Source organism: Herpailurus yagouaroundi, unplaced genomic scaffold (genome assembly GCF_014898765.1).
Source record: "Herpailurus yagouaroundi ecotype Mexico unplaced genomic scaffold, PumYag 182, whole genome shotgun sequence".
Lineage (NCBI taxonomy): Eukaryota > Metazoa > Chordata > Mammalia > Carnivora > Felidae > Herpailurus > Herpailurus yagouaroundi.
The window spans coordinates 42061365-42087689 of record NW_024412413.1 but is presented as its reverse complement, the minus strand read 5'-3'; the positions used below and the strand labels follow the sequence as shown (position 1 = coordinate 42087689).

Here is a 26325-nt window from a genome sequence, read left to right as displayed (position 1 = left end):
TAAAAATATTATTCTCCCAATCCATGAGAATAGAATATCTTTCTATTTCTTTGTGTCATCTTCAATTTCTTTCATCAGTATTTTATAGTTTTCAGAGTATAGGTCTCTTATCTTCTTGGTTAAGTTTATTCCTAGGTATTTTATTATTTTTGATGCAATTGTAAATGAGACTGTTTTCTTAATTTCTCTTTATGTTGCTTCATTATCACTGTATAGAACTGCAGTAGATTTCTGTATATTGATTTTGTATTCCCGTGACCTTACTGAATTCATTTATCAGTTCTAGTCATTTTTTGGCAGAGTCTTTTAGGTTTTCTATATATAGTATCATGCACCTGCAAATAATGAAAGTTTTACTTCCTCCTTACCAAATTGGATGTCTTTTTTTTCTTTTTCCTGTCTGATTTCTGTGGCTAGGAGTTCCAGTACTATGTTGAATAAAAGTGGTGAAAGTGGACATCCTTGTATTGTTCTTAACCTTAAGGGAAAAGTTCTCAGTTTTTCACCATTGAGTATGATGGTAGCTGTGGGTTTTTCAGATATGGCCTTTATTGTATTGAGGTATGTTCCCTCTAAATCTTGTTCTTTGGGGTGTTTTATCATGAATGAATTTTGTACTTTGTCAAATACTTTTTCTGCATCTATTGAAATGATGATATAGTTTTTATCTTTTCTCTTGTTGATGTGATATGTCACATTGATTGATTTGCCAATATGGAACCACCTTTGTAACCCAGGAATAAATCCCACTTGATCGTGGTGAATGATTTTTTTTAGTGTGTTGTTGGATTTGGTTTCCTAATAATTTGTTAAGGATTTTTGCCTCTATGTTCACCAGAGGTATTGACCTGTAGTTCATTCTCTCTCTCTCTCTCTCTCTCTCTCTCTCTCTCTCTTTTTTGTAGGGTCTTTATCTGGTTTTGGTATCAGGGTAATGCTGGTCTCAGAATGAATTTGGAAGCTTTTCTTCTCCATTTTTGGAACAGTTCGAGAAGAATAGGTATTAACTCTTCTTTAAATGTTTGGCAGATTTCACTTGTGAAGCCATCTGGTCCTGGACTTCTGTTTGTTGGGAGTCTGTTCACATTTTCTATTTCTTCCTAATTCAGTTTTGGGAGGTTATTTCTAGGTGTTTGGGAGGTGTTTCTAGGAATTTACTTCTTCTAAGTTGTCCAGTTTTTTGCCATATAAATTTTCATAACATTCTCTTGTCATCCTTTGTATTTCTATGGTGTCAGTTGTTATTTCTCCTCTTTTATTTCTGATTTTGTTTATGTGAGTCCTTTCTCTCTTTTTTCTCTTTTTGATGAGTGTGACTAAAGGTTTATGAATTTGCTGATTCTTTCAATGAACCAGCTCTGATTTCATTATCTGTTCTATTGTTTTTATAGTTTCTATTTCATTTATTTCTTCTCTAATCTTTATTATTTCCTTCCTTCTCCTTGGGTTTTGTTTGTTCTTTTTTTTCCGCTCCATTAGGCATAAGGTTAAGTTGTTTATTTGAGATTTTTCTTGCTTCTGAAGGTAGTCCTGAATTGCTATAAACTTCCCTCTTAGAACAGCTTTTGCTGCATCTCAAAGATTTTGGACTGTTGTGTTTTCATTTTCATTTGTGTCCATATATTTTTTAATTTCCTTTTTGATTTCTTGGTTGACCCATTCATTGTTTAGTAGCATGTTATCTAATCTCTATGTATTTGTGTTCTTTCCAGATTTTTTCTTGTGGTTGATTTTTAGTTTCATAGTTTTGTGGTCAGAAAAGATGCATGGTATGACTTCGATCTCTGAATTTGTTGAGACTTGCTCTGTGGCCTAACATGTGATCTCTTCTGTAGAATATTCCATGTACACTTGAAAAGAATGTGTATTCTGCTGTTTTAGGATAGAATGTTCTGAATATATCTGTTAGATCCATGTGGTCCAGTGTGTCATTCCAAGCCATTGTTTCCTTGTTGATTTTCTGTTTGGAAGGTCCACCCATTGTAGTGACTGGAGTGTTAAAGTTTTACCTACTATTATTGTATTACTATCACTTATTTCCTTTATGTTGGTTATAAGCTGCTTTATGTATTTGGGTGTTCTATTTTGGATGCATAAATATTTAAAATTGTTGTATCTTCTTGCTGAATTGTTTCTTTTGTGATTATGTAGTATCCTTCTTTGTCTCCTGTTATAGACTTTGTTTTAAAGTCTATTTTGTCTGCTATAAGTATTGCTACTTTGGCTTTCATTTCACTTCCATTTGCATGATTCATGCTTCTCCATCCCTTCACTTTCAATCTGCATGTGTTTTTAGGTCTGAAATGAGTGTCCTGTAGGCAGTATATAGATGGGTCTTGCTTTTTTATCTATTCTATCACCCTATGCCTTTTGATTAGAGCATTTAGTCCATTTACATTCAAAGTAATTATTGATAAGTATGTACTCGTTGCCATTTTGTATGGTTATTTTTGTAGTTCTTTTCTGCTCCTTTCCTTTTTTCTCTTATCTTATGGTTTTCTGACTTTTTGTGGTGATGTACTTGGAGTCCTCTCCCTTTATTTTTTGCATTTTCATAAAAAAAAGTTTCTGATTTGTGGTTATCGGTAGGTTTATATATAACATCTGAAGATGTAGCAGTCTGTATTAAGTTTATGGTCACAAGTTTGAACCCATTCTAAAAACACTAAATTTTTACTCCTCTTCCCCTGCACGTTTTAGGTATATGGTGTCATACTTCACATCTTTTTATTTTGTGAATCCCTTGGCAGATGTTTACTGGTTTTGTGCTTCCTACTTTTTTACTCCAACTTATGTTCTATCCTTTCCATTGAAAGAGTCCCCTGTAACATTTCTTGCGAGGCTGGTTTAGTGGTGATAAATTCCTTTAACTTTTGTTTGTTTGGGAAACTATTTCTTTTTATATTTGAATGGTAGCCTTGCAGGATAGAGTATTCTTGGTTTCAGGTTATCTTCTTTCAACACTTTCAATATATCATGCCACTCCTTTCTGGTCTGCAAAGTGCCTGCTGAAAAATCAGCTGATAGACCCAGGGTTTTCCTTGTGTGTAACTGTTTTCTCTTGCTGCTTTAAAAAAATCTCTATCACTTTTCTGCCATTTTAATTGCTATTTATCTTAGTGTGGACCTCCTTGGGTTGATGTTTTGTGTGTGGGGGGGGGGGGGGGGGTTCTCTGTGCCTCCTTGATCTGGATTTCTGTTTCCTTCCCCAGATTTGGAAAGTTTACAGCTCTTACTTCTTTAAATAAATTTTCTGACCCATTTTCTTTCTTGTCCTTCTGGGATCTCTATGACACGAATGTTATTATGCTTGCTGGTGTCACTGAGTTCCCTAAGTCTATTTTAATTTTGTATTTTTTTTTTTTTTTTTTTTTACTCCTCTTCAGCTTGATTGCTTTCCATTACTCTGTCCTCCAGTTTGGTGATCCATTCTTCTGCTTCCTCTAGTCTACTCTTGATTCCTCTAGTGTATTTTTAATTTCAGTTATTGAGTTCTTCATCTCTGATTGGTTCTTTTTTATGTTTTCTGTCTCTTTGTTGAGGGTCTCACTGAGGTTCTCCATCTTTTCTCCAGGCCTGTGAGTATCTTTATGACCATTACTTTAAATTCTCTATCAGGCATATTATTTATCTTTTTTTCATTTGGCTTTCTTGCTGTTATTTTTGTCTTGTTCTTTCATTTGGGACATATTCCTCTGTGTCCTCATTTTGTCTAACTCTCTGTGTCTGTTTTTTATGTGTTAGGAATATCAGCTACGTCTCCTGATTTTGAAAGTAGTGGCCTTATGAAGAAGAGGTCCTGTGGTGTCTTGCAGTGCAATGTCCTCTGTTCACCAGAACTTGGCATTTCAGGAGCGTCTCCTCTGTGTGTTGTGTGCACTGTATTGTAGCTGAGCCACGTTTGCCTTTAGTTCAGTCATCTGCAATGGCTCTTTTTGCCTGTCTTGGGCAGGATTTGTTCCCTATAGTGTTAGTGAGCCAGTCTGGGGCCACCTTGGGCTGAATCAGATCAGGGATTTGCCAAAGCTATGATAGAATCAATCTGCAGAGTGCTTTCCCTATGTTGTCCCCAAGAAGCTTTTGTTGGTGGATAGAGTTGGAGTCAGACTAGATGTCTGCCCACTGCCCACTGCCCACTGTTAGGGCCCCAGTTGAACTACTGTGTATGTTTTATTTCCACTCTCCCTGGGACTGGAGTCACTTTGGGGTGGTGCTGGCCCCTGCTGAGGCTGCTTACACACTGCCATGCTTGGGGTGCTGCTTTGGATGGACACCTGCCATGTGTGTTGAAGGGGATGGGTCTGCAGGAAAACTCGGGGGTGGAGTGTGCTGGTCCAGTGCTGGAGGGGACCTGTAATGGTCTAGGAAAACTGCCAAGGCTGGAGGGGGCAGACCTGGATAAGAGTGTGGGAGCAAGGCACACTGTTAGCAAGCTAGGTGGAGAGTGTTTGAGCTGTGCTATTTCCCACAAGTATCTGTGTATCTAGGCTGAGGAGTAGAGGAGGTGCATGGCACCTACTGGCTCTTTTGTTCTTGGAGAAGTCTCCCAAATATCCCTGCCCCTCCAGCACATGCTCTGAGATTAGTAAATGTATCTCCCTCCCATATACCCCAGGCATTTTTCAAACTGCTGCTTCTATGCTCTATTTTTATGGTGCAGTTTGTTGTATTGTTGTGTTGTCCCTTTAAGGGCAGGGACTCAGTTTTCTACCACCCTCTCATCTCTCCCTGAGCTGAGAAGGCTGAGTTTTAAAGTTTCAGGTGTTAAGCCCCACTGATTATAAGAACATGCAAAGTTAGACCCTCTGGTTTTCAATGCCAAATATTATGGGAATTCAATTTATCTTCCCAGGGTGGGTCCCCCATGGCTGGGGTGCCTGGTGTGAGATCCATTCCTCTCCCTTCTCCATGCCTTCAGCATCCCTCGCTCCTGTGGGCAGTCCTGTGAATCTGTTTGGCTGCCGATCATGTCTCTGCCCTTCCTATCCTCTTTGATGTGGCCTCTTCTCTATGTTTAGCTGTGGAGAGTCTGTTCTGCTAGTCTTCAGGTCATTTTCTGGGTTATTTATGCTGATGTGGATAATATCTAGCTGTATCCATAGGACAATGTGAGCCTAGGATCTTCCTACTCTGCCATCTTCCCCAGAAGTCACCTAATTTTTCTGTATCACAATATATGAATTTCTTTTGATTTTTTGCAACTATTTAAGAATATAAAACCCATAGTTCATGGACTATACAAAAACAGGCAACGAGCCAGATTTGCTTATAAGCCATAGTTTGCCAACCCCTTGTGTAAGCTAATCAGGTTGGTCTAATTTCCTTTGCCAAAGATTGGATTCACTGTGGACAGGTAGTTGAACCTTGACCAATGCAACATGAAGGATGGTATTCTGTAAGCTTTCCTTGATTTAAAAAAGAGGCTCATGAGAAAGAACAGTCATTTTATTTCCTGTGGATATGTGATGAATATGGCTATGTGGCTCTGTGATGAATAATGCCTGTAGTTGCTACAACAATGTGGTGACCAAGAGGCTTCTTGCTTTTTTACTGAAAATGGAAGAGTAGAAAGAATCTGATTGAATCTTCATCATATTAATGAGCTGTGGAATTAATCTGGAAAATACTTGAATCTTCATGAAATTACTAAAGTGTTGACTTAACTTGACTCTAGACTCCTTGTTGTAAGAAACAATAAAGGTCCTTATCATATAAGCCATTTTTAGTCAATTTTTCTGTTACTTGAAGCCAAAAATATTTTGATATTCAAGGACCCAGGAAAATACTACTTAAGCCATGAAATAGAACAAACTAAAACTATATATGCTGCAGTGGAAGGATATCCAAGACAAATTCTTGAGTGGAAAAAAACAACAACAGGGTGTGGAACAGTTTTCACAGTTAGAATGTAATCTTAAGGATATATAGGTATATATCTTAAAATTGGGGGAAGACTTTGATTAATTATGATTAACTCTGGGAAGTGTTATTGGAATGAATGGGGAGGAAAAGAGACTTAATTCTAATTGTAGCTATTACTTTATTATTTATAAATTATAAAGGATGTACAATTATTACTTTTAAGATTGAAAAACCTGGTTTTAAAAAAATGAAAAGAAAATTGTTAATGCCTAGATAGGCAAGTATTGTGAATAGGATTCTGCAGGAGTCTGGGGATGTAGCAACTCAGTGCTAATGCCTAAAATGTAGTAAAGCCTAGATTCAGATACACGATTTCAGTTCTATTTTATTCTCTTAATGTGGTATCTTTATCTATGCCACCTTCTCTCTGAGTGGAGTTTAGAAAAGTATAATCTAGAAGAGAAGAGCAGAGAATACCAGATACTGCAACTACAACTGTTTAGCTCTTCTTATCTTTCTGATAGACAGAAGATCAAATGCATTGCCCTTGGGTGTTAGGACTGTGTCTTGTCTCAATTACCACGTGCGTTAATGATTTAGAAGTGGGAAAAAGGGCATTTAGTAATGGAAGTCCTTCCTTACATTTCATTAGTGAGACTTAACTGTGTGGGAATGATTTGGGTGAGGGAGATAAAAGAGAATGTGTTTTGTTTTGTTTTAAATTTTTAAATGTTTATTTATTTTTGAGAGAGAGAAACAGAGTGTGAGCGGGGAAGGGGAAGAGAGAGAGGGAGACACAGAATTCGAAGCGGGTTCCAGGCTCTGAGCTGTCAGCACAGAGCTCGATGAGGGGTTCAAACTCAGGAACCATGAGACCATGACCTGAGCCCAAGTCAGAGGCTTAACCGACTGAACCACCCAGGTGCCCCAAAAGAGAATGTTAAGAAGACTGAGAAGAAGATAAAATAAAGAGAAACATGAGGGATTTAGGATAGCAATCAAGAAGACATGCCTGATAGTAAAAACTATTGCAAACAGAAGAGAATGAGGTTAGTTACACACATTGTAGACTTTTCACTATGATAGTATAAAAGGAAATTATCAGCTGTGTAGGATGGTATTATCATTAGAACCATAAAGATGAAAGAGACTTTGGAGATCACCTATTCCAAGCCCTTTCATTTTACAGATGACAAAACTGAGGCTGAGAAATTAAACTGACAAAGATCATACACTTAATTAGCTATAAAGCCAGAACCAGTGTTTAGTTTCTTAAAATAGACTCTTCTATACCACATTTCCTGAGAATTATTTTGTCTGAAGGCAGTAGAATAACTGGATGACTTCTAAAAGTCCTTTATAGCTTAAAAACATTACTCGAGAACTAAAGCTATGATTTATCACAACCAGGGAATTTTTTTTTCCACCTTGGGTCCTTGCTCGGGGAGTCATGAACCCTTTGATATTTATGCAAAATTATGTCTATGTATGCTTGGAAAGCTGTGGTTTCCATTGCCTCTTTATGATGGATTAATCTAATAGTAAGTTTCCCCAAAGCTGAATTTGGGATTAATTCCCGAGAATGAAAGTGGAAAAAATCATGCAATCAATGAGGTAACCAGTTTGAATCCAACCTCAGAAACAAGAAGTGGAGAAGTTAAGGGGACCCTCCAGGTTCAGTGATGGGGGAATATTCTCAAGAGCATCCGACTATATTAGCATATCAAAAGCTGACTGGGTTATGGAGAAAAACTTTCATGTGCTGGGAATTTTTGAAAGTCCAGGTGACTAACTAAAAATGTACAACAGACTTTTTCTCCTTAATGCCTGCCCCCCGACAAAAGGTCTAGAAAATTTACCAGTTCAGCAAACAGAAAATGAAAGGGGCATACCCTAAAGTTGTAAAAAGAAAATAAAAAAGTTGCAGACACACAAAGAAATGTAACAATTCTGAAACAAATGCCAAATTATGAAATTAACACAAATATCCCCAAATTTGTATAGAAATAAACCTAATGCACCTCCTTACATTTCTCATTTTCTCACTGTACATTTCTAGAAAGAGCTGCAAGAAAGGCTGGTGAAATGGGGAAAGTGAACTATGGACCTAACTCTAAAGAGAGAGCTCCAGGGCTACTCAGTAAAATGGGGAGCTATCGAGGCACCTGGGTGGCCCACTGGGTTAAGTGTCCAACTCTTGGTTTCAACTCAGGTCATGATCTCATGGTTTTGTGGGTTCAAGCCCTGTATCGGGCTCTGTGCTGACAGTTCAGAGCCTGCTTGGGATTCTCTCTTTCTCTCCCTAAAATTTCCTAAGAATATAACAGACACCACCTACTTCCCCTCAGGTTCCCTTAGGATGTTGACAAAAGATCTCACTAAAAATAAGTAGACCATAAAACCTATGACCCACAAGGAATGTTAATGGCCATAGACCACCCCTCATACAATGAAAATGAACCAACCAGGAATGGACAACTCAGCATCCAGAGTTATATACCCAATAAATAAAGTTAGAACCTGAGAAGGAACAAAGGGGAAGGGAAGGGGAGGGGGAGGGGTGACCAGAACCTTACAAAACAAGGACCCTTGCCTATAGTCCTCCGGCATTCACTTATGAATGTCACCTCTCTGTAAAGAGAGATTTCATACTATTCTTCCTTTCTAACCTTATACTTTAATAACTTTTTCTTGCTGCTCATTTTGTGTCCACCTCTTCATTCTTTGATGTGGCAAGACAAGGAATCCCGGGTATTGAGGTAAAAGAAAATCCCGCAACACAAGTTCTACCTTTCCTCACCAGAGCTTCTCTCTCCTTCCTGCCATTTCCTCAAGGTACAGAAAAGTGAACAGAAGATGAAATACTCTGCTCTCAAACAGAAACTGACTGGAAACCAAACTGGATTCAGATATGGAGGAAAGGAAGTAAAAACGTCATCCACACTGTATCACAGCAAATAGAAGGTCTGTCAGAGCTATCCAAGCCTGAGCGAGAGGAAAAGAAATGGCATGCAAATCATAAGAGACTCTTAAGTAGAGAACAGACTGAGGGTTGATGGGGAAAATGGGTGATGGGCATTGAGGAGGGCACTTGTTGGGATGAGCACTGGGTGTTGTATGTAAGTGATGCATCATGGGAATCTACTCCCAAAACCAAGAGCACACTGTATACACTGTATGTTAGCTAACTTGACAATAAATTACATTTAGGAAAAGAAAAAAAAAATTAAAAATGGGGGGAAGGAAAGGAGTTCTACTGTGGGTAAAATGGTATCAAACAGCATTGTGTGTGACAGAGAAATCATTCATGAAATGAAGAGTCAATGCAGCAAACTTCACTGTTGTCTTATTTTAAGAAGTTGCCACAGCCACCCCAGCCTTCAGCAGCCACCACCCAAGATCATTCAGCAGCCATCAAAATCAAAGCAAGACCCTCCACCAAAACAAAAGATCATGTCTGCTTGAAAGCTCGGATGATAGCATTTTTTAGCAATAGTTTTTTTTTTAATCAAGATAAGAAAAAGAAAAATGGAAAGAAATGGCATGGCTACCATGTAAGCATGTTATAGTATGTAATTTTCATCAGGTCACAGAATTAAGATTGTAGAATTGGAATTCAAACCCAGGTGGTCTGACTAGCCTGGAAAAATCTGGATAGAAGAATGTTTGATTTACTAAACCGTTTTCCTAAATGAGATAAAGCCATTGAACCAGCTGTAGTTAGATTTCCAACTCTGTTTGATTCTTCGGTGTAAATAAGCCAATGAGAGAAAAGCCCCTACGTCTGATCTCATAACCTTAGGGGACATGAATCAATGAGGATCTCTTCTACAATGATGGACCAGAGCTTGGGGAAGAGTCAGGAATAGCAGTGCTGAGGAACATTATTGACATGGCCTGGTCACAGTCTAGTCCTACAATAGCTACCATGCATGCATACTGTCCTAATGAAGTCCTGCTGTAAAAGATTGCTTCTTTTAATATCTTCTTGAACAGGAACCTTGGCAGGGGTCCAGCATAGTGAGTCAAGACACTATTAGCAAAACTGTTGCCCTTTCCATTACTAAGTTAAACATGCCTAAAATATGAGAATCCTGTCCTAGAATCTGGATGACAAGAGAGTGGATGTCATAGTTGGGACCATTTCCTTCACGCACCACAACAACAAAAGCCCTATTCTTTTTTTAAGACAAAGTGTAAAGAGCACCCAATCTGTTCCTAGCATGGGTTTGATCTCTAGTCTTGTAGTCCAGCAGTCATTCTGAAAAACATAAATGACATGAACATAATGGCAGCATACAGGGGGCAAGCAGAGGATAGGTAGAGATGTAGAAAAGATGTGGAAGATTACTGAAACCATGTATTGACTTCTCCATATTTCCCCTAATTTAGACAGAGGGCTGTGGCACAAAGCTTCTCTCAACTGCTTTCATTGCCTTACGGTAGCAATGTAAAAGATGTATTTCCAATAAGAATTAACTTCATCTCCTCTTCAAGTTGTGACTAATTGTAAGTGCTATGTAGATAGTCAGTAACAAAAAATCGTCTGGGACTGTTGAATTCTCATAGAAAAGCTAATAGTGTATTTGATATTGGATCAAAGAGGTAATTTTTGGCAACAGAAGTGTACTTTTCTATCTAGTCATGATAACATAATCAACTAGCATATATCAACCTAATGGCTTATTAGCTCTTGTCTACGTATTTGATTTCAGGGCCTGTTGATGCATCCTTAGTTGTTTGCAAACTGCCTAGTATGTAAATGTCCTAGAGAATCCCATGTAGCCATCATATTAACTCACTGTAAAGGGTAAACTTACCTGTAAAAGGGAGATATTTACAGTACTTAATTCTTAGGCATCATATGAGGATTAAATGGGACATGTGCATGAAGGATTTAGAATAGTGCTTGGTACCTAGAATGTGTATCATAAGTCAGGGGCCCTTCCAGGAAGTAGCATTCTCTCCGTATGACCCAAAGGAATAAGTGTTAGTGAAAGTACTGCATACATGAGGGTAGGGGGAAGGGAACAAGCAAGGGCTGGTAGGCACCTGGAGACAAGCAATACTCCTCAGGCTGAGGGGACACAGGAAAGAGAGCCAGCTGTTAGCTGAAACTGTAGAAGAGGGACCACCCAGTAGGCATTGTAATCTAAGAGGGATGAAACTGCTGACAGAGATGCTTTGTCAAAGCAGAGGGGGATTGGGAAGAAATACTCTGACCTATTTCTTGTGCCAGTGCCTCCCATCAGCCAAACTTAAACAGCAGCCAACTTGGCCAGATAGCGTAGGACATGCAGTCCTTGGTGATCAGTTTGCTAGAGCATAAGGCAGAAAAGAGCAAATAATGGATTTGGGGGGTGAGGTAATGGGGAGAAGGGGGAATGCAGATTAACCAATGTACTCTGATTCATTTTCTATTTTAAACCAAAACAAACTATCTGAATCCTAACCAAGTTGGTATAACTGCATCTTTTCCCTACTATGAGAAATAAATTATGTGAAATTTTGTTCATATAAAGGTTCATATATGCTTTCCTTTTTTCTTATCTTCATTTGTTATTTATTCATTTAACAAATAATTATGGAATAACTACCTTGAGAAAGCAATATGCTAAGTATTATGTATAGGATTGGTATTCTTGTCCTTATGGAGATTGTCATTTACAAGTCAAATAATTTAATATCATGTAAATAATACAGTAAAAATCCCCATTATAACTTTTCATTTATGTAAAAGGGAGAAATACTTCTAAAGAAATAGATTTTACATTTTAAATGTTCCTAGATTTGAGCAACATTTTTTGGGTTATATACCCATTTGAAAATCTGATGAAAGCTATAGATTCTCTCTCCAGAAAAAAAAAGTTCATATGCATATAAAAAAGGCTTTTATTGATCACTGTCTTAGTCTCAAGTTTGTTCACTTGAGCCTTTCTCAGATACTCTTCCTATCTCCCCATTTGCAGGTGCTTATAGGATCTTTTTGGGCTTAGAGGGGCCCTAGAACATTGCAGAGGGTGGAAGGTCAAAAGACAAAGAGTAAAACTTAGTGGCACTGCCTTGCATGGTCATACCTTGTTATTTCCAGAGGAATAGTAAAATGATGGGAGTCTTGGTGCCTAACAAGAAAAATTTTTTTCCAGGTACTGAATGAGAGACCCTGGGTATTGCAAGGGCTCTGATCTGTGAGGCTCCTGGGTACTCAACGCGCCTTCACAAGGGAATCTTGTCTTCAACGAGTGCACTCACTCCCCACAATCTCCCATTTCCTGGCAGCAGGACACTTTCTAAGTTCAGATCCAGCAATCTATACTCTTGCTCCCTGGACAATCCTTTCTCCTTCTCTCCCCCGCCCCCCTTCATTATACACATTGTTGTTTCAAATCCTCATTATTTTTAAACACAAAGTTCCATTGTCTTTCTCGTTGATGGCTCTTGAGGGCCGACCCAAGTGACTAGTACTGATTCCCTTCTCTTTAGGGATGTAACCAGCTCAGTTTTTAAACATTCCCTGGAAAGGAAGAATTTGCACACCACACCTCCCTCCTTCCCCCCAATAACAAACATTGGGGGGTTTGTTACACATTCCTTTTAAGGGAGTAAAACTTAGCGGAAAAAAAACTGTTCTATGAAATCAAACTGGATGTTTTGATCCTGCTGTATTCTTGTAAACATATAGCTTTGTAAATGATTTCAGGGGTTTCAGGCTTTACACACTGTATTAACTATTGCCGTATAATAAATTATCCCCAAACTTAGCTCAGAAAAATACACACTTACATTTCACATAATTTTAGTGGTTCAGGAGTCCAGGTGCAGTTTAGGTGGGTGGTTCTGGCTCAGGGTCTCTCATGAGCTTGTAGTGAAGATGTCAGCTGGAGTTGCAATCATCTGAAGGCTTGAAGATCTGCTATTAAGGTGGCTTATTCATGTGCCTGGCAAGTCAATGCTGGCTGTTGGCAGGAGGCTTCACTTCCTTGCCATGTGGATCTTTCCACAGGGCTGCATGAGTGTCTTCATGACACGGCAGCTGGATCCTCCAGAATTGGTAATCCAAGAGAGAATAAGGCAGATTCCGCAATGCCTTTCAGGATGCAGCCTCAAAAGTCATACATAGTTTTTCTGTACTATCTTACTGGTTATGCACATCAGCCCTATTTAGTGTGGGAGGGCACTAACCAAAAGTGTGAACACCAGAAGATGAGAATTGTTGCCTTAGAAGTTGACTATTGCATATGTCAAATTCTACATATTTCCTTTAATTCCCCAGCTTCATTTTATCTACATCAATGATTCATACAGAATGAGTGCAAAAATATTAGTCTCATTTCGTTTAAAATAAGATTATAGAGTATTGCTATATGTGCTTCTTTTCTGTGTTAAAAAGCAGTATCTCGCCCCATCCTAGTTGTTTTTTTTTTTTTTAATGTTTTATTTATTTTTGAGAGTGAGAGGGTGTGTGCTCCTTTGGAGGACGGGGAGGGGGAGAACACAAGATCCAAAGCAGGCTCTGTGCTGACAGCTGCTCAAACTCAGGAACCATGAGATCATGACCTGAGCCGAAGTCAGATGCTTAACCACTGAGCCACCCAGGCACCCCATCCCATCCCAGTTTTAAGTAGGTGGTATCTTATTTGGTTCTAGAGTCCACAATTCTAGTGAGATATAGAAATTTATGAAATGGCTTATAGGAAAATCTGACAATCAATGATCTCACTAGAATTCAAAGGACTAGAACTACTGAACCTCATTTAGCTAAATCACATAATCTGTATGGTCATCTTAAGTTATCTCTTTGTTGTGGTTACTAATTATAGCATTTCACTGAACAAATGTTTAATACAGTATTAAATGGAACAAATAATAATTCACTGAGGATAATTACAACAGAAAAAATGTGGGGTAGAACCAAGAACAGTAGATGGGGAAGAGTCAGGAGGTTTTTTAGATGTAGTTCTGCTACTCCCTAGTTTTGTTACTTTAAGCAGATTTCTTAAATTTTCCTATTTGTGAAATTCTGGAGTTAGACTAGAATTGGATGATCTCTAATTACGACTTTAGCTCCAGTAGTCTCTGAAATTACCTATGAAGCCACATCTATGTAATTATTCCCTATTCTTCTCTGCTTCTAAATCCATTTCACAGTTCTTCTCTAACAAGGTCCATTTTCTCTTTGTATTTTATTCTTCCAGCAATTATTCTGCATTCCTCCATAATCCTACGCTATCCTTTGCCAATTTATCCATTGACATGTCTACTTTCTTGGCTGTCCTTAATAGCACCCTGAATATATTGTCTCAAAACTGCATGTAGATAAGAACTCTGCAATTTCTTGGCTGTCCTTAATAGCACCCTGAATATATTGTCTCAAAACTGCATGTAGATAAGAACTCTGCAATTACGACGATGGACTCTGATTTTATCTATAGGGTTCATTTTGGTCCATATTGAACCTCACCCAAGCATATTCAATATATTTTCCTAAGAATGGCTGCTCTTAATCCTGATTTCTTTTTTACTTCAGTAACTATTGTTCTCAGTCATACAGCAATGAGCAAGGCAAACATGGAGTCCGGTTGTGTAGTTTCAACTTCTTTTCACCCACTTTTAGTATTCTGTCTATGTTTAAGTTGTAGAATTCCCGTGGGGCACCTGGGTGGCTCAGTTGGTTGAGCATCCGACTTTGGCTCAGGTCATGATCTCACCGTTTGTGAATTTAAGCCCCACATCTGACTCGTTTGCTGTCAGCACAGAGCCTGCCTTGGATCCTCTGTCCCCCACTCTCTCTCTGCCCCTCCCCTGCTTGCACTCTCTCTCACAAAAATAAATAAAACATTAAAAAAAAAAAAGTTGTAGAATTCCCAGAAGTCACAAATAAAAGTGTCTACAGCAGCCAGGCAATGAAAATGAGTGAGGCAGGAGAGCCATTAGTCCAGGAGAGACCAAACAAAGAGGCCCAGATCTCTCATGTTTTCCAGATAAATTAGAAATCTAGATTTTATTTTAAGTTTTAATTTACTTACTTGGAGAGAGAGAGAGCACGAGCAGGGAAAAAGCAGAGAGAGAGGAGAGAAACAATCTCAAGCAGGTTCCACGCTGGCAGCACGGAGCCCCATGCAGGGCTTGATCTCACAAACCATGAGATCATGACCTGTGCCAAAATCCAGAGTTGGACACTTAACCAACTGAACCACCCAGGCACCCTGAAATCTAGATTTTAAAGTAAATCTCCTGCTTTACTGAATTTTGGGATCTACTTAAAAGACATTTGGAAAACTACCACGTGGGCCAAATGAAACATTTTTGCTGGCTGAATTTGGCCATTGATCTTTCCATTTAGGACCTCTGTGAGCCTAAGATCACTAGCAAGGCCAAATATCTTCATTTTTTTAAAAACTCATATGCCCCAACATTCCACATAGCTGGGCACCGATGACACATTCTTTCCTGTTATCTATGCCTTGTCTCTATGTCACTCTCCCCAATTCAATATCTTCTTTATTCCATCTTCCAACTTTTTCACGATTTCTTTTTACTCCTATCTTCTATTTCCAGTAAATCCAGGAAAAGGAGGAGCAAGATGAAAACTGAATTGCTGAAGTGAAAATTACTTCTGTCCATGTTAAAATGCATCTAAAAGCAGTTTGGAGGTCCAAAGGGAGAACCCTAATTCTGTCTAGTTAGGCATGCTGGGTAAAATGATCAAACTAAAAATCTTGGTTTGGGCTAGGACCAAAAAGAATAAAAATCAGCTCAGACTGAAATGAGAAAAAGCAGCAGGCAGTGCCTGGAGGGCAGACAAGCCAGCTGCAAAATTAACAGAGAACCTTGTTCTTCCCACAGCCATTCAGCAGCTGTAAAATGCTCTGTCCACCTCTCATACTGCTCTTTTACCAATGATGCCCAGGCTATCTTAGCTATTTAATAGCTATTATTAGCTATTTTTATTTTATTTATTACTGGGTGCACCCAATTAGTGAACAGCCCTCTCCTCATGACAGCATCCAATCCCTGGTTAATCCCCACTTTTCCAAATCCCACCTCACAAATAGCGTCCAATCCAGAACTGATTCCCGCTCTCCCCAGACCCTCCTGACTCCCTTTGGCGGGAACCTAAAACTTACAAAAGACACTTCATCCTCCAATTTCCTGGTTTCCACGCTTCCTCTGGAGTGCCCTTACTCCTGATTTACAAATAAATCTGATGTTAATCAGATGGCAGTCTTCTTCCCGGTGGTTCTTTGGCTGATTTGGCTTTAACAGGAAGCAAGTTAGTATCAGGATCATGTTTCATGATTTTTGCTAAATTTTCATCTCAGCAGTTAAGGTTTATACTTTTTAATAGCTACAAACAAAGATACATGCTTTCTCTGATGGTTCCATAAGCACATTTCTAGGAAGGAATTTCCCCTATCCCCATCATACAGTCCTCCAATATCTGTTTAAAAATGGCTTTAGTCATTTTATCCGGTTCAAATTTCGGCGATTTCAGTTTAAGTGACTTCGGTTCTGAATTCCTGGGTTACATTAAAAGGTAGCAGATGGGGGTTGTTGGGCTTTGAGGGTGTAAATTTTTTATGTAGTTACTGTTAGCTCAATGAGGACGGGCTGCATCATTTAAAAAAGGCTTCTGGAAGAGGAAGCCCCAAGCTTCACCCGTGTTTTTCCGGGCGACCCCGGAGGCACAAATTGCCGGATGACCTTTTTGAATGTAGAGGAAGGGGGTGCGTCTGTCTTCTTCGGGAACGATGCACATTTGGATTCAAGCCTGACAGCCCACAACCTTGTACCTGGAGCCGGGTGATGGTTCCACCCCGGGTCTCTGGGAAGGAGTCCCGGGGGTCTCTGGACAGGGTGCTCTTGGGCGTGGGCCGCCTTGGCTGCCCAAGCCCCCATTTCTCCGCTGCGCGGCGCCGGAGCTGTGTCTTGCTCCCGCGCCGCCTCCAGGTTTCCCGCGTTATTGACTCAGTCCCCCCTTGGCAGCCTCCCTCGAGCGGACTGTGGCGCACATCTGCCTCGTGCCGGGGGCCCGCCCCCGGGCTATGCTGCCCACGCCCAGAGCCTTCCGCCCGTCTGGTCCGGCGCAGTGCAGCAGAGCGCGCTCCCGCTCGGGGCCGGCCCGGCTCGCGCGCACGCGCGCTGGGACCCCCGCCCTCAGAGGGGAGTGGGGGCAGAGGGGGCGGTAACGGGGGAGGGGAAGGAGAAGGAGGAGGCGGCGGCCGCATCGCCTCCGGCGGGGCTCGAGCTCGCCCTCGCGCGTGCCCTCCGCCTCGCCCGAGCCCCGCGAGGGTGAAACGCTTTCTCCCGGCATGCAGCGGGAGGAGGGATTTAACACCAAGATGGCGGACGGCCCGGATGAGTACGATACCGAAGCGGGCTGTGTGCCCCTTCTCCATCCAGAGGTGAGGAACCGCGCCGAGCGCATTCCTCGCCCTTCGGGCCCCGACCGTTCTCCCCCGAACTTGCGGAGGGCTATGGCCTAACCGTGTGGGGGTAGTGGAACGTGCCGAAGTTGGGGAGGGCGGGGAGGCAAATCCAGGCCCGAGCGCGGCTGCGAGCGGATAACGGGGTGGAGATAGCGGGGCGGGCCTGGTCGGGGCGGGCTCTGGGACGCAGTCCCTGGCTGTGCCTAGAGGACAGAGGTGGAGATGTTGATGGTTCTGCTCTGTCGCCACGCTGCTCGCGGGTACACAGGTGACGGGGGCCTAGTGCTGGCTTGGAACCGCAGCTTACGCCCCTAGTCCTGCTCCAAGCTTCTCGGGGGCGAGGACAGAGCGCGTCTGGTTTTGATTTCTTCTCATTTGCTTCGCTGTGGTGAATGGTGGTAGCTCTTCCTCCCATTTAGCTCATCACTGTGGGTAGTGCAGGGTAAGAACACAGTTTCTGTATAAAGTGATGCCCTTCCAGGTTATGCCATAGGCAGCACCTCGGGCACCTTGTGTCGGATGTCCTTATATGAGCGTTTGTCCTTATGCGATTAAGGAGAGAGGTCAAAACTTTTGGGAACAGAGCCACGCTTACACTAGCTTGTCAAAGTATGGGTTGTTTTGTTTTGTTTTTTTTTGGTTTTGTTTGTTTTTTGGAGCCAGGGGAAGACAGTGCAACACGTTTCCCATCACAACAGGAGTATCTTCCCATGTAAGTAAACAGTGTCCCGCTCCAGGATCTGTCATATTCTGTACTTGTTTACTTCTTAATTTATAGCTGAGCTAGTGCTAGTTCAGTCCTGGAAGCAATTCGTGATGCATTCCAGTTTTCAATGATTCACAGTTAGGTGTGGGTCAGGTAGCGGCAAAGCTTACTGAAGAACTGTAGTTTTTATGAGGTTAAGGGATGAAGACAACCTTTGTGTTGTAGTGAGGGGAACCAACATGGAAGTGTCTATCTGGTTACTTTACAGTAGAATGATTCTACTTGTTTCTGAACTTTGGGCTATATTGCATGCTTTTATTATTTAGTAAAATGTAAATAAAGATACACACTTAAACATGTTCTGTATTAATACTCAATCACCCTCTTACTCATCACTTTGCTTTACCACAAACAGATGGGACCGTTCCTTAGGAATATGCCTGAGCCACTGTCCATAGAAAAGGCTTCTCTGGATTTCTGAGAAACAGAGCTGTCCAGTAAAACTAAATATTTTTGTGACCAAGGTAGTAAGGTTTTTAGAACTGTCATTGGAGCTTAGGCCTGAAAAATATACCAAGAAACAAAGTAGTTTTCAGATGATGCATTGAAAATAGTGCTAAGGAATATTTATTATTCGTCTATTCCTGTGAAAGTTTCAAATACTTAAATATTGATTTTATGTATTTTAACATACTGTTCTCTTGGTAAACCTTTGCTTTGTAAAATAGTACATTGTTTGGTACTTTGGTAACAATCCAGAGAGAGATTGCTTGGTATAATGAAATGGCCTGTAGGCTTGAAATTTACAGACCAGTCTTCCGGGTGCCATGTAATAGAATGTTATTAGAAAATCGATTGAAAGTGGAAGTTGATATCGATATCTACCATTCCTTTTCACCTAGCAAACACAAAGTCTGATTAGATGTTATGAGTCTTAAGCTTAGACTTACAAGAGCTAAGGTCTTTCTGCATTTTTCCTGTGGTTAGTGTTGCGTGCATACCTGGTAAAGTTCTGCTTCCTTGCAGTATGTGCTCGGGCAACCTGCTTCTGAGTTCTAGCTTCATCGTTTATAATACTGGTTTGCAATAATAACTGATAGGCTATTGTGAGGATTGAGACGATGTATTCTTTTTTTGTTAAAATAAGCAGTGTTTTCACCTTCTTTTGGAAAGAAACCCATTCTCTGCCTTGGTAAGCAAATAAAAATGCTTTTAACTTCTTTTAGAAGAGAACATAGACCTTTGGTCAGACAGACTTAGGTTCCAATCTGTATTTGTAGTAATTAGCCAAGGGACCTGAGACAAGCACTTAATCTCTTTAGGTCCCAATTTGTTCATCAGAAATGGAGATGTGGGCTAGTTCACTTAGCTGTAAGGGATTAGGTGAAGCTGTACGTGTTGAGGATTAAGAATTGGCACATTGTAGGTGCTCAGTTAATGTTACTTCTTTTTCCTCTACCAGAAGAAGGAGGGAGATGTTACACATTTTGGTTTTGTTAAATAGTTAAGAGACTTGTGTGGACTTTAATTTATGGAATAGAATCTTGTAGGAACAAGTTTTATTTTACTTTTTATCTTAATTTAACTCTGTGTCACAAAAATAGTTTCTCACTTAATATTTGTTGAACAGACGAATTATTATTTGTAGGATAAAGAAATAAGCCATTTCATAAACCTTCTGTTATGCAAACTGTGCACTCTTAAAACCGTTCTCGAGGGATTATGTAATTAGATAAACAGTGAAACCTTTTTAGAGATATTTCCTGTGAGAGAACCTTTTTAATTAAGTGATCCATTCATTTAGTCAGTCTTTTAAACATTTGTTTATTTTGTTTGGGTCAGGTGCTGTGCTGGACTCTTAAGACTTTGGGATTTTTGTGTTAAATTCAGTGAGAGACAGGATAGGGTTAAGAGCCACTGGTGATAAGCAGAATTTGGGTTTTGCCACTTGCTATTATCGTGGTTCATTTACATTTGTAAAATTGGGTCAGTATCTCTTAGAGTATTTATTGTGAGTATTAAGTAGTATAATAATGTTTTTAAGTGTTTATATAATGTTTATAAAGCAGTCATCCCAGACTGAGGCTGCCAAACAAATCTAACCTTCTGAAAGTCCTGGCATGTAGTGAATACTGGTGCTATTACTTTGTTTTCTGATGAAATAGGTGATTATTCATTTTATCATAATGGAAGAAATTAGAGGTTATTTGGGAAAAGATGAACTGATTATCATGGGATTAGGGTGCTAATCCTAACTCTTGACTTTAGGCTGTTGTACCTTTAACTACTCTTAGTTTTTTTGCTTTGAAGATAAAAGAGTTAGACTAGATGATCTCTTAAGATTTCTTTAAACTCTAATGTTGTGATTGTATGTTGTGAGTTTTCAGAATCAGTAGGTTTGAGCATCTACTACGTGCATAGCACTGTGCTAGGTTATATGGGTGAAAATAAAATAAATAGGATAGCTCCTGCTCTCCAGAGTTAGTGATCTAAATGGGAATATATACGCTGTTAAGTGTGAAACACTTAACAGAAGGCAAATAAGTACTGAATTGAGTAGTGTAGCCTGCAAGCAGTGTCAGATTTCCGTCATCTAGAATGGTTAGAAGAAAGACTTTAGCAGGGACATAGAAACCATATGTTGGTCTACAATCCAGCTGACTTGCTATCATCACTCTTCCGTTTCACCCGCTAGTATATCCTCAGTAAGCCTTCCTAACTCTTTCATAGAATGAGGCCACAATACCCCCCTTTGCCAGAGTATTATTATAGGGACTCTCTGTTTCAGCAAGATCTGACTCAGAGCTTTGAACTGAATTGCCTAGATTATCTAGGGCTTTCATCTCTTGTTTTCTTTTTTTCTCAATTTAAGAACTTCTGTCACTGCCTTTTCTTTAGTTTCTCTTTTTTAAATGGTATATATATGGTTTTTTTTGCTTTACATTAATTTTGCCCATATTCATGTCTCATTTTTTTGTTTAAAATTTTAAGGCAAAATATTACTACGTCTCCTGCCTTCAGATTTAAAAAAAAAAAATCTCTTTTTTGAAGTTTTCTTTAGTGAAAGTGATTTTGCCTTTTTCTGTTACTATTTTTTTGCCCTGTCATGTAGTTAGAGATACATGTGTACACATAAGTAAATTAATTCATTTGCTTTCAGAAAGTAGATAGAAAATTTCTTTGAAAATTGCTTTTCTTCTTCTGTTGGGTTACCGGCACGCGCTTTCCCTTTAAAGTATGTCTTTCTGGCCGTCTTTAGAATCTGATGCCTTTTTTTATTCGGGAGGAACGCTATAGGTCATGTAGTTGTAATTTAGATTTAAAAACACTGTACCTCAAGCATAGTAATCACTGAATCAATGTATATAAAATACAAATGCAACTGATTGGTGACCTCATAGATTGTGGCAAAGCCAAAGTTGCAAACTACTGACCTATAATTTAGCTGTGAGAAATTAAGCTGTGAGAAATGCCATTTTACAGTTTTGACTTCTTTGTTTTATTTTGCTCATTATTTTTATTTAGTTTGAGAGAATCATCCTAAAAATATTTAAGAACGGACTGTGGAGTGGATAGATATAAGATAGAGGTTCAAAGTGTGAGTACTAGTGTATGGCTGTTTGAGTTTAAATTCTAGTGTTGCCACTTACTAGCTATGTGACCCTGGGCAAGTTATTGAATTGTGTCCTAATTTTCCAGATTTAAATGAGAGTATAATAGCACCTACCTCATGAAGTTGTTGTGAAAGTTAAATGAGATAATATATGTAAAGTTCTGAGTCTGGTGCTTAATAACATGATACATGTTAGCTGTTAATGTTGTGGTAAGAAATTAGTAATTCTCAAGCAACAGTAGTATACATTATTATTGGGCATGGAGGCAACTAAGTAGGTAAGAAAATTAAAATTGGGGATTGAGGAGAGGATAGGCAGAGGACTCCATTTTAAGCCTTTTTTATATTATTTATTTATTTTTAAATGTGTGCTTTGATATGAGGAGTGTTTGTTGGGCATCTAAGTATGATCTTGATGCTTTGATAGTCCACAGAGTAATGGGGAATATAAAATAAGGCATTGCAGAATAACAAAAGATTAACTGTAGGCCTCCAGATCCCTCACACTAGATGAAAGTGAGCATGTTAAAATTTTGTTAAAAGTTAAAAACCCATGGCAAACCTCTTTTCCTCTAGAAAGTATCCTAAGGTTATATTAGGGTAATTAGGATTAGTTAGTTAAGGCATCTTGATATAGTGTACTTTTTTAATGGAACCTCCTACAATCACACAGTCCAAAAAACATTATTTCAATACAAGGTTACATGAAATTCTCTTTCACAGCATCATCTAACTCTAATATTATTTTGTAATTAGATTCTGTCACCGATAGGTAATTTAAGAATAAAATATCAAATACTTAATTTTTTTTTTTTTTAATGTTTATTTTTGAGGGGGAGAGGCAGAGAGAGAGAGGGAGACACAGAATCCAAAGCAGGCTCCAGGCTCCGAGCTGTCAGCACAGAGCCCGACGCGGGGCTCAAACTCGGGAACAGCAACATCATGACCTGAGCTGAAGTCGGATGCTTAACTGACTGAGCCACCTAGGCACCCCAAATATCAAATACTTTAAACTTTGGAATTAGAAGAATTGATTCAAGGCAATATTGTATTTATAGAAAATGAAAGTAAAATTCTCACCCAATGTAATAATTTTCTAATTGTAGGATAATATTTTCTATTAAAATATCCTTAGAATAGAGCTACAGGGAACTAATTTGAAAGTACAGTGAAATTTAGCTTTCTGTGAAGGAAATATTGCAAAGAACTTAATTTCCTGAATTATAGAGGGATAAACAGAATATTTTTGTCTTCTGTTTTAATTGGTGAAAATTTGCCGTATTATTCCATTTTCTAGGGTTGATACATACTAAATATGATAGAATCTCAGATAAATTGCAATATTATAGTGTCTTAAGCTTGTCTTTGTGGTTATCAATGATTATTGAGGAGATGGAGATGAGGGGGTTAAATGTATCTGAAGGGTTTTTTTTTTTTTGTATATATGTTAGATAGCTTGTATCTTTTTTAATGCTTATTTTATTTTGAGAGAGTGAGAGAGAGCCTGTGTGCACACACGAGTGGGGGAGAGGGAGAGAGAGAATCCCAAGTAGGCTCAGTGCTGTAAGTGCAGAGCGTGACATGGGGCTTCAATTCACGAGCCCGTGAGATTATGACCTGAACTGAAAGAGTTGGACACTTAACTGACTGAGCCACCTGGGTGACCCTAAATAGCTTGTGTTTTTCAATTGGTTATTTAATACTAGGAAAAATCAAGTGAAAAAATAGTAACCACTGATTGAGAATTTACTGTACTGTACCCTTGTGAATTAAAAAAAAAAATTTTTTTTTTAACATTTATTTAGTTTTGAGAGAGACAGAGACAGAATGTGAGTGGGTTAGGGGTAGAGAGAGAGACACACACAGAATCCAAAGCAGGCTCCAGGCTCTGAGCTGTCAGCACAGAGCCCGACGTGGGGCTCAAACTCAAGAGCTGTGAGGTCACGACCTGGGCCAAAGTTGGACGCTCAACCGACTGAGCCATGCAGGCACCCTTACCATTGTGAATTTTTAAAAATGACTTTTTGGATTACCAACATTTGTTAATTTATGAAGGATTTAATGAGGGATGAACGAGCCTATCCCTGTTCTTATGATTGATAAACAAATAAGTAAGTCCTTCACTGAAAAGAGAAGTTATTTGTTGTGTAAGAATCCTTGAGTTGCAAATGTCTCCAACCCTTTAAAAATTCTTTTTAAAAATGTTTATTCATTTTTTGAGAGAGAGAGAGAGAGAGAGAGAGAGAGACCAAGTGTGAGTGGGGGAGGGGTAGAGAGAGAGAGGGAGACACAGAATCTGAAGTAGGCTCTAGGCTCGGAGCTGTCAGCACAGAGCCCGACGTGGGGCTCGAACTCATAAACCATGAGATCGTGACCTGGCTGATGTTAGAAGCTTAACCGACTGAGCCATCCAGGAGCCCCATGTCTCCAATCCTTTTAAAACTAACTTGGGCAAAAAGGAAGTTACTGATTCCTATAATTCTAACTTAGGATAGCAAGAGACTCAAGGATCCCTGGAATCTGAGCCAAGAATGTCAACAAGACTGTTTTTCCTCTATCCTCATCTCTGCCTTTCAGCTCTATTTTCTCCTAATGTAGGACAGCTGCTTCTCTGTAGTGGGGATATGGATGTGGACTTTTTTTTTTTTTTTTGCCATATGTCTCAAATATCAGCTAACCATTAGAGGGGGACTGCATGTTTTCCCTTTTCCACATTGGAATTGGGTTTTCCTGATTTAGGTTTTTTTCCATTCTTACAGCCATGAGATAGGGCCTGTTATTTGCTAAGATCTCTTGGTTGGATTTGGGGGAAGAACAGTTTCCTTAAGGAATGCTAGCATGTGAAATTATTTCTGTCCTCTATACTCTTAAAGAACTTTTTGTTTGCTTTGTTTCCAGCCATCCAGTTTTGTTGTTGTTGTTGTTATGCTTTAAGAGATGTTGTAATAACATTGAACTCATTCTTAATGCCAAATGTTCTAGTTGGGTTACTGAAAAACAAATAACCTAGACCAGGGGTTGGGAAACTTTCTGTAAAGTTTCCAGATAGTAAATGTTTTCAAGTTTGTGGGCCATATGAGTCTCTTTGGCAACTACTCAGTTCTGTGGTGGTCATATGAGAGCAGCCAAAGACAATATGGAAATGATTGGATGTGCTGTATTCCAATAAAACTTTATATATAAAATCAGGTGATGGGCCAGATTTGACCTGTGGGCTAAATTTGCCAGGGCTATATTTGTCCCTTATCTGGGCAATACATAGGTACTCCAAGAAACTTATATTAAAATATAGATTTCAGTGCATTGAATCCCATTAATCACTGGTATTCAGTAACTTTATCACAACTGGATTTGTGTGGGAGATGGGTTAGGTGAAGTAAGAATATGAGTGTGTGTGTGTGTGTGTGTGTGTGTGTGTGTGTGTGTATGAGAATCTTACTGAGAATTTTGTTAGAATACACTTATTTCCATGCACACCTCTCACAGTTTCCAATTTAGTATGTGGGTTTGTGGTATGCATATTCTGAAAAAGTTCCAGAGATGATTCTTATCTTATAAACTCTCATATTTTGTTCCCCGTTCAGTGATACATACTTGATATGTGGGAAAACTTTTACTCCAGGAGGAGGAAGGAAGGTAACTTGACATTTAATATATGAGGCATTGTACTTATTGCTATTCATGTTATCTCTTTGGTTTGATAGATCACAATAATGGTAATTGCTAACATTTATCAAATTATAACCATGAACTAGTCACTATCCTGAAACAGTTCTGCATATATATTCATTCATTTAATTCGTACATTTTTTCATACCTATTTTATAAATGAGGAAATAGAGGCAGAGAGAGGGTAAGTAACTTGCTGGTAAGTGGCAGTACTGAATTTGAATCCAGGCATACTGTTTGAATTTAGTTGCTCCTTTTTAAAAGTGCAGCACAGTGTGATAGTGATAATACAGTCATAGAGTTGATTGACTATTATTATTTGCCAAGGCACTGGTTACCAATGCCCAGGGATTACAGATGCCCTCATTTACTTTTCAAAAATTCTTAAAAGTTTTTTTTAATAGACTTTATTTTTTAGACTAGTTTTCAGTTCACGGCAAAATTGAGCAGGAAGGACAGAGATTTCCCATATACTGGCTGCCCACACACTTGTACCACCCTCCCCATCAATATCCTGCATCAGAGTTACATTTGTTACATTTTATGAGCCTACATTGATACATCATCATCACTGAAAGGCCATAGTTTACCATAGGCTTTACTTTTGGCGTAAATTCTATGGGTTTTGACAAATGTATAATGCATCCACTATTAGAGTAGTATATGGAATAGTTGCACTGCCTTAAAAATCCTCTGTGCTCCACCTGTTCATCCCTCCCTTCCTGCTAACTGGCAATCACTGATATTTTTACTGTTTTCATAGTTTTGCTGTTACTGTAAAGCCACGTAGTTGGAATCATGCAGTATGTAGCCTTTTCAGGCTGGCTTCTTTACTTAGTAATAGCATTTTAGTTTCTTCCATGTTTTTTCATGACTTGACAACTCATTTCTTTTTTAATGCTGAATACTGTTTCATTTTCTGGATATACCATAGTTTGTTTATTCACCTACTGAGGGACATTTTGGTTATTTTTGTGTACTGCTCATTTACTTTTTACAGTTCTGAAAAGTAGGTATTATTGAACTGTTTATAGATTAGGAAGCAG

At 39.2% G+C, this 26325-nt stretch overlaps 1 protein-coding gene and 1 long non-coding RNA gene across 8 annotated transcripts in view; both read left to right on the top strand.

The window, feature by feature from the left end:
* The window catches only part of LOC121040713 (uncharacterized), a 184275-nt gene extending 172875 nt beyond the window's left edge, over positions 1–11400 (top strand). The window contains exons 4-5 of one of the 3 annotated variants that reach the window (XR_005795413.1): positions 8698–8826; positions 9219–11400. This is a non-coding gene — a long non-coding RNA (uncharacterized LOC121040713). Of the gene's footprint in view, positions 1–8697; positions 8954–9218 lie in introns of those variants that run through there. The other 2 variants (XR_005795412.1, XR_005795411.1) reach the window with 2 other exon arrangements.
* A 5673-nt stretch (positions 11401–17073) lies between these two features.
* ZDHHC17 (zDHHC palmitoyltransferase 17) overlaps positions 17074–26325 on the top strand; it is a 104536-nt gene continuing 95284 nt past the window's right edge. For 3 of the 5 annotated variants that reach the window (XM_040491371.1, XM_040491367.1, XM_040491369.1), the window contains exon 1: positions 17074–17267. In XM_040491371.1, the coding sequence (XP_040347305.1) occupies positions 17175–17267 (93 nt within the window). In that variant the 5' untranslated portion in view covers positions 17074–17174. Of the gene's footprint in view, positions 17268–17588; positions 18004–26325 lie in introns of those variants that run through there. The other 2 variants (XM_040491370.1, XM_040491368.1) reach the window with 2 other exon arrangements.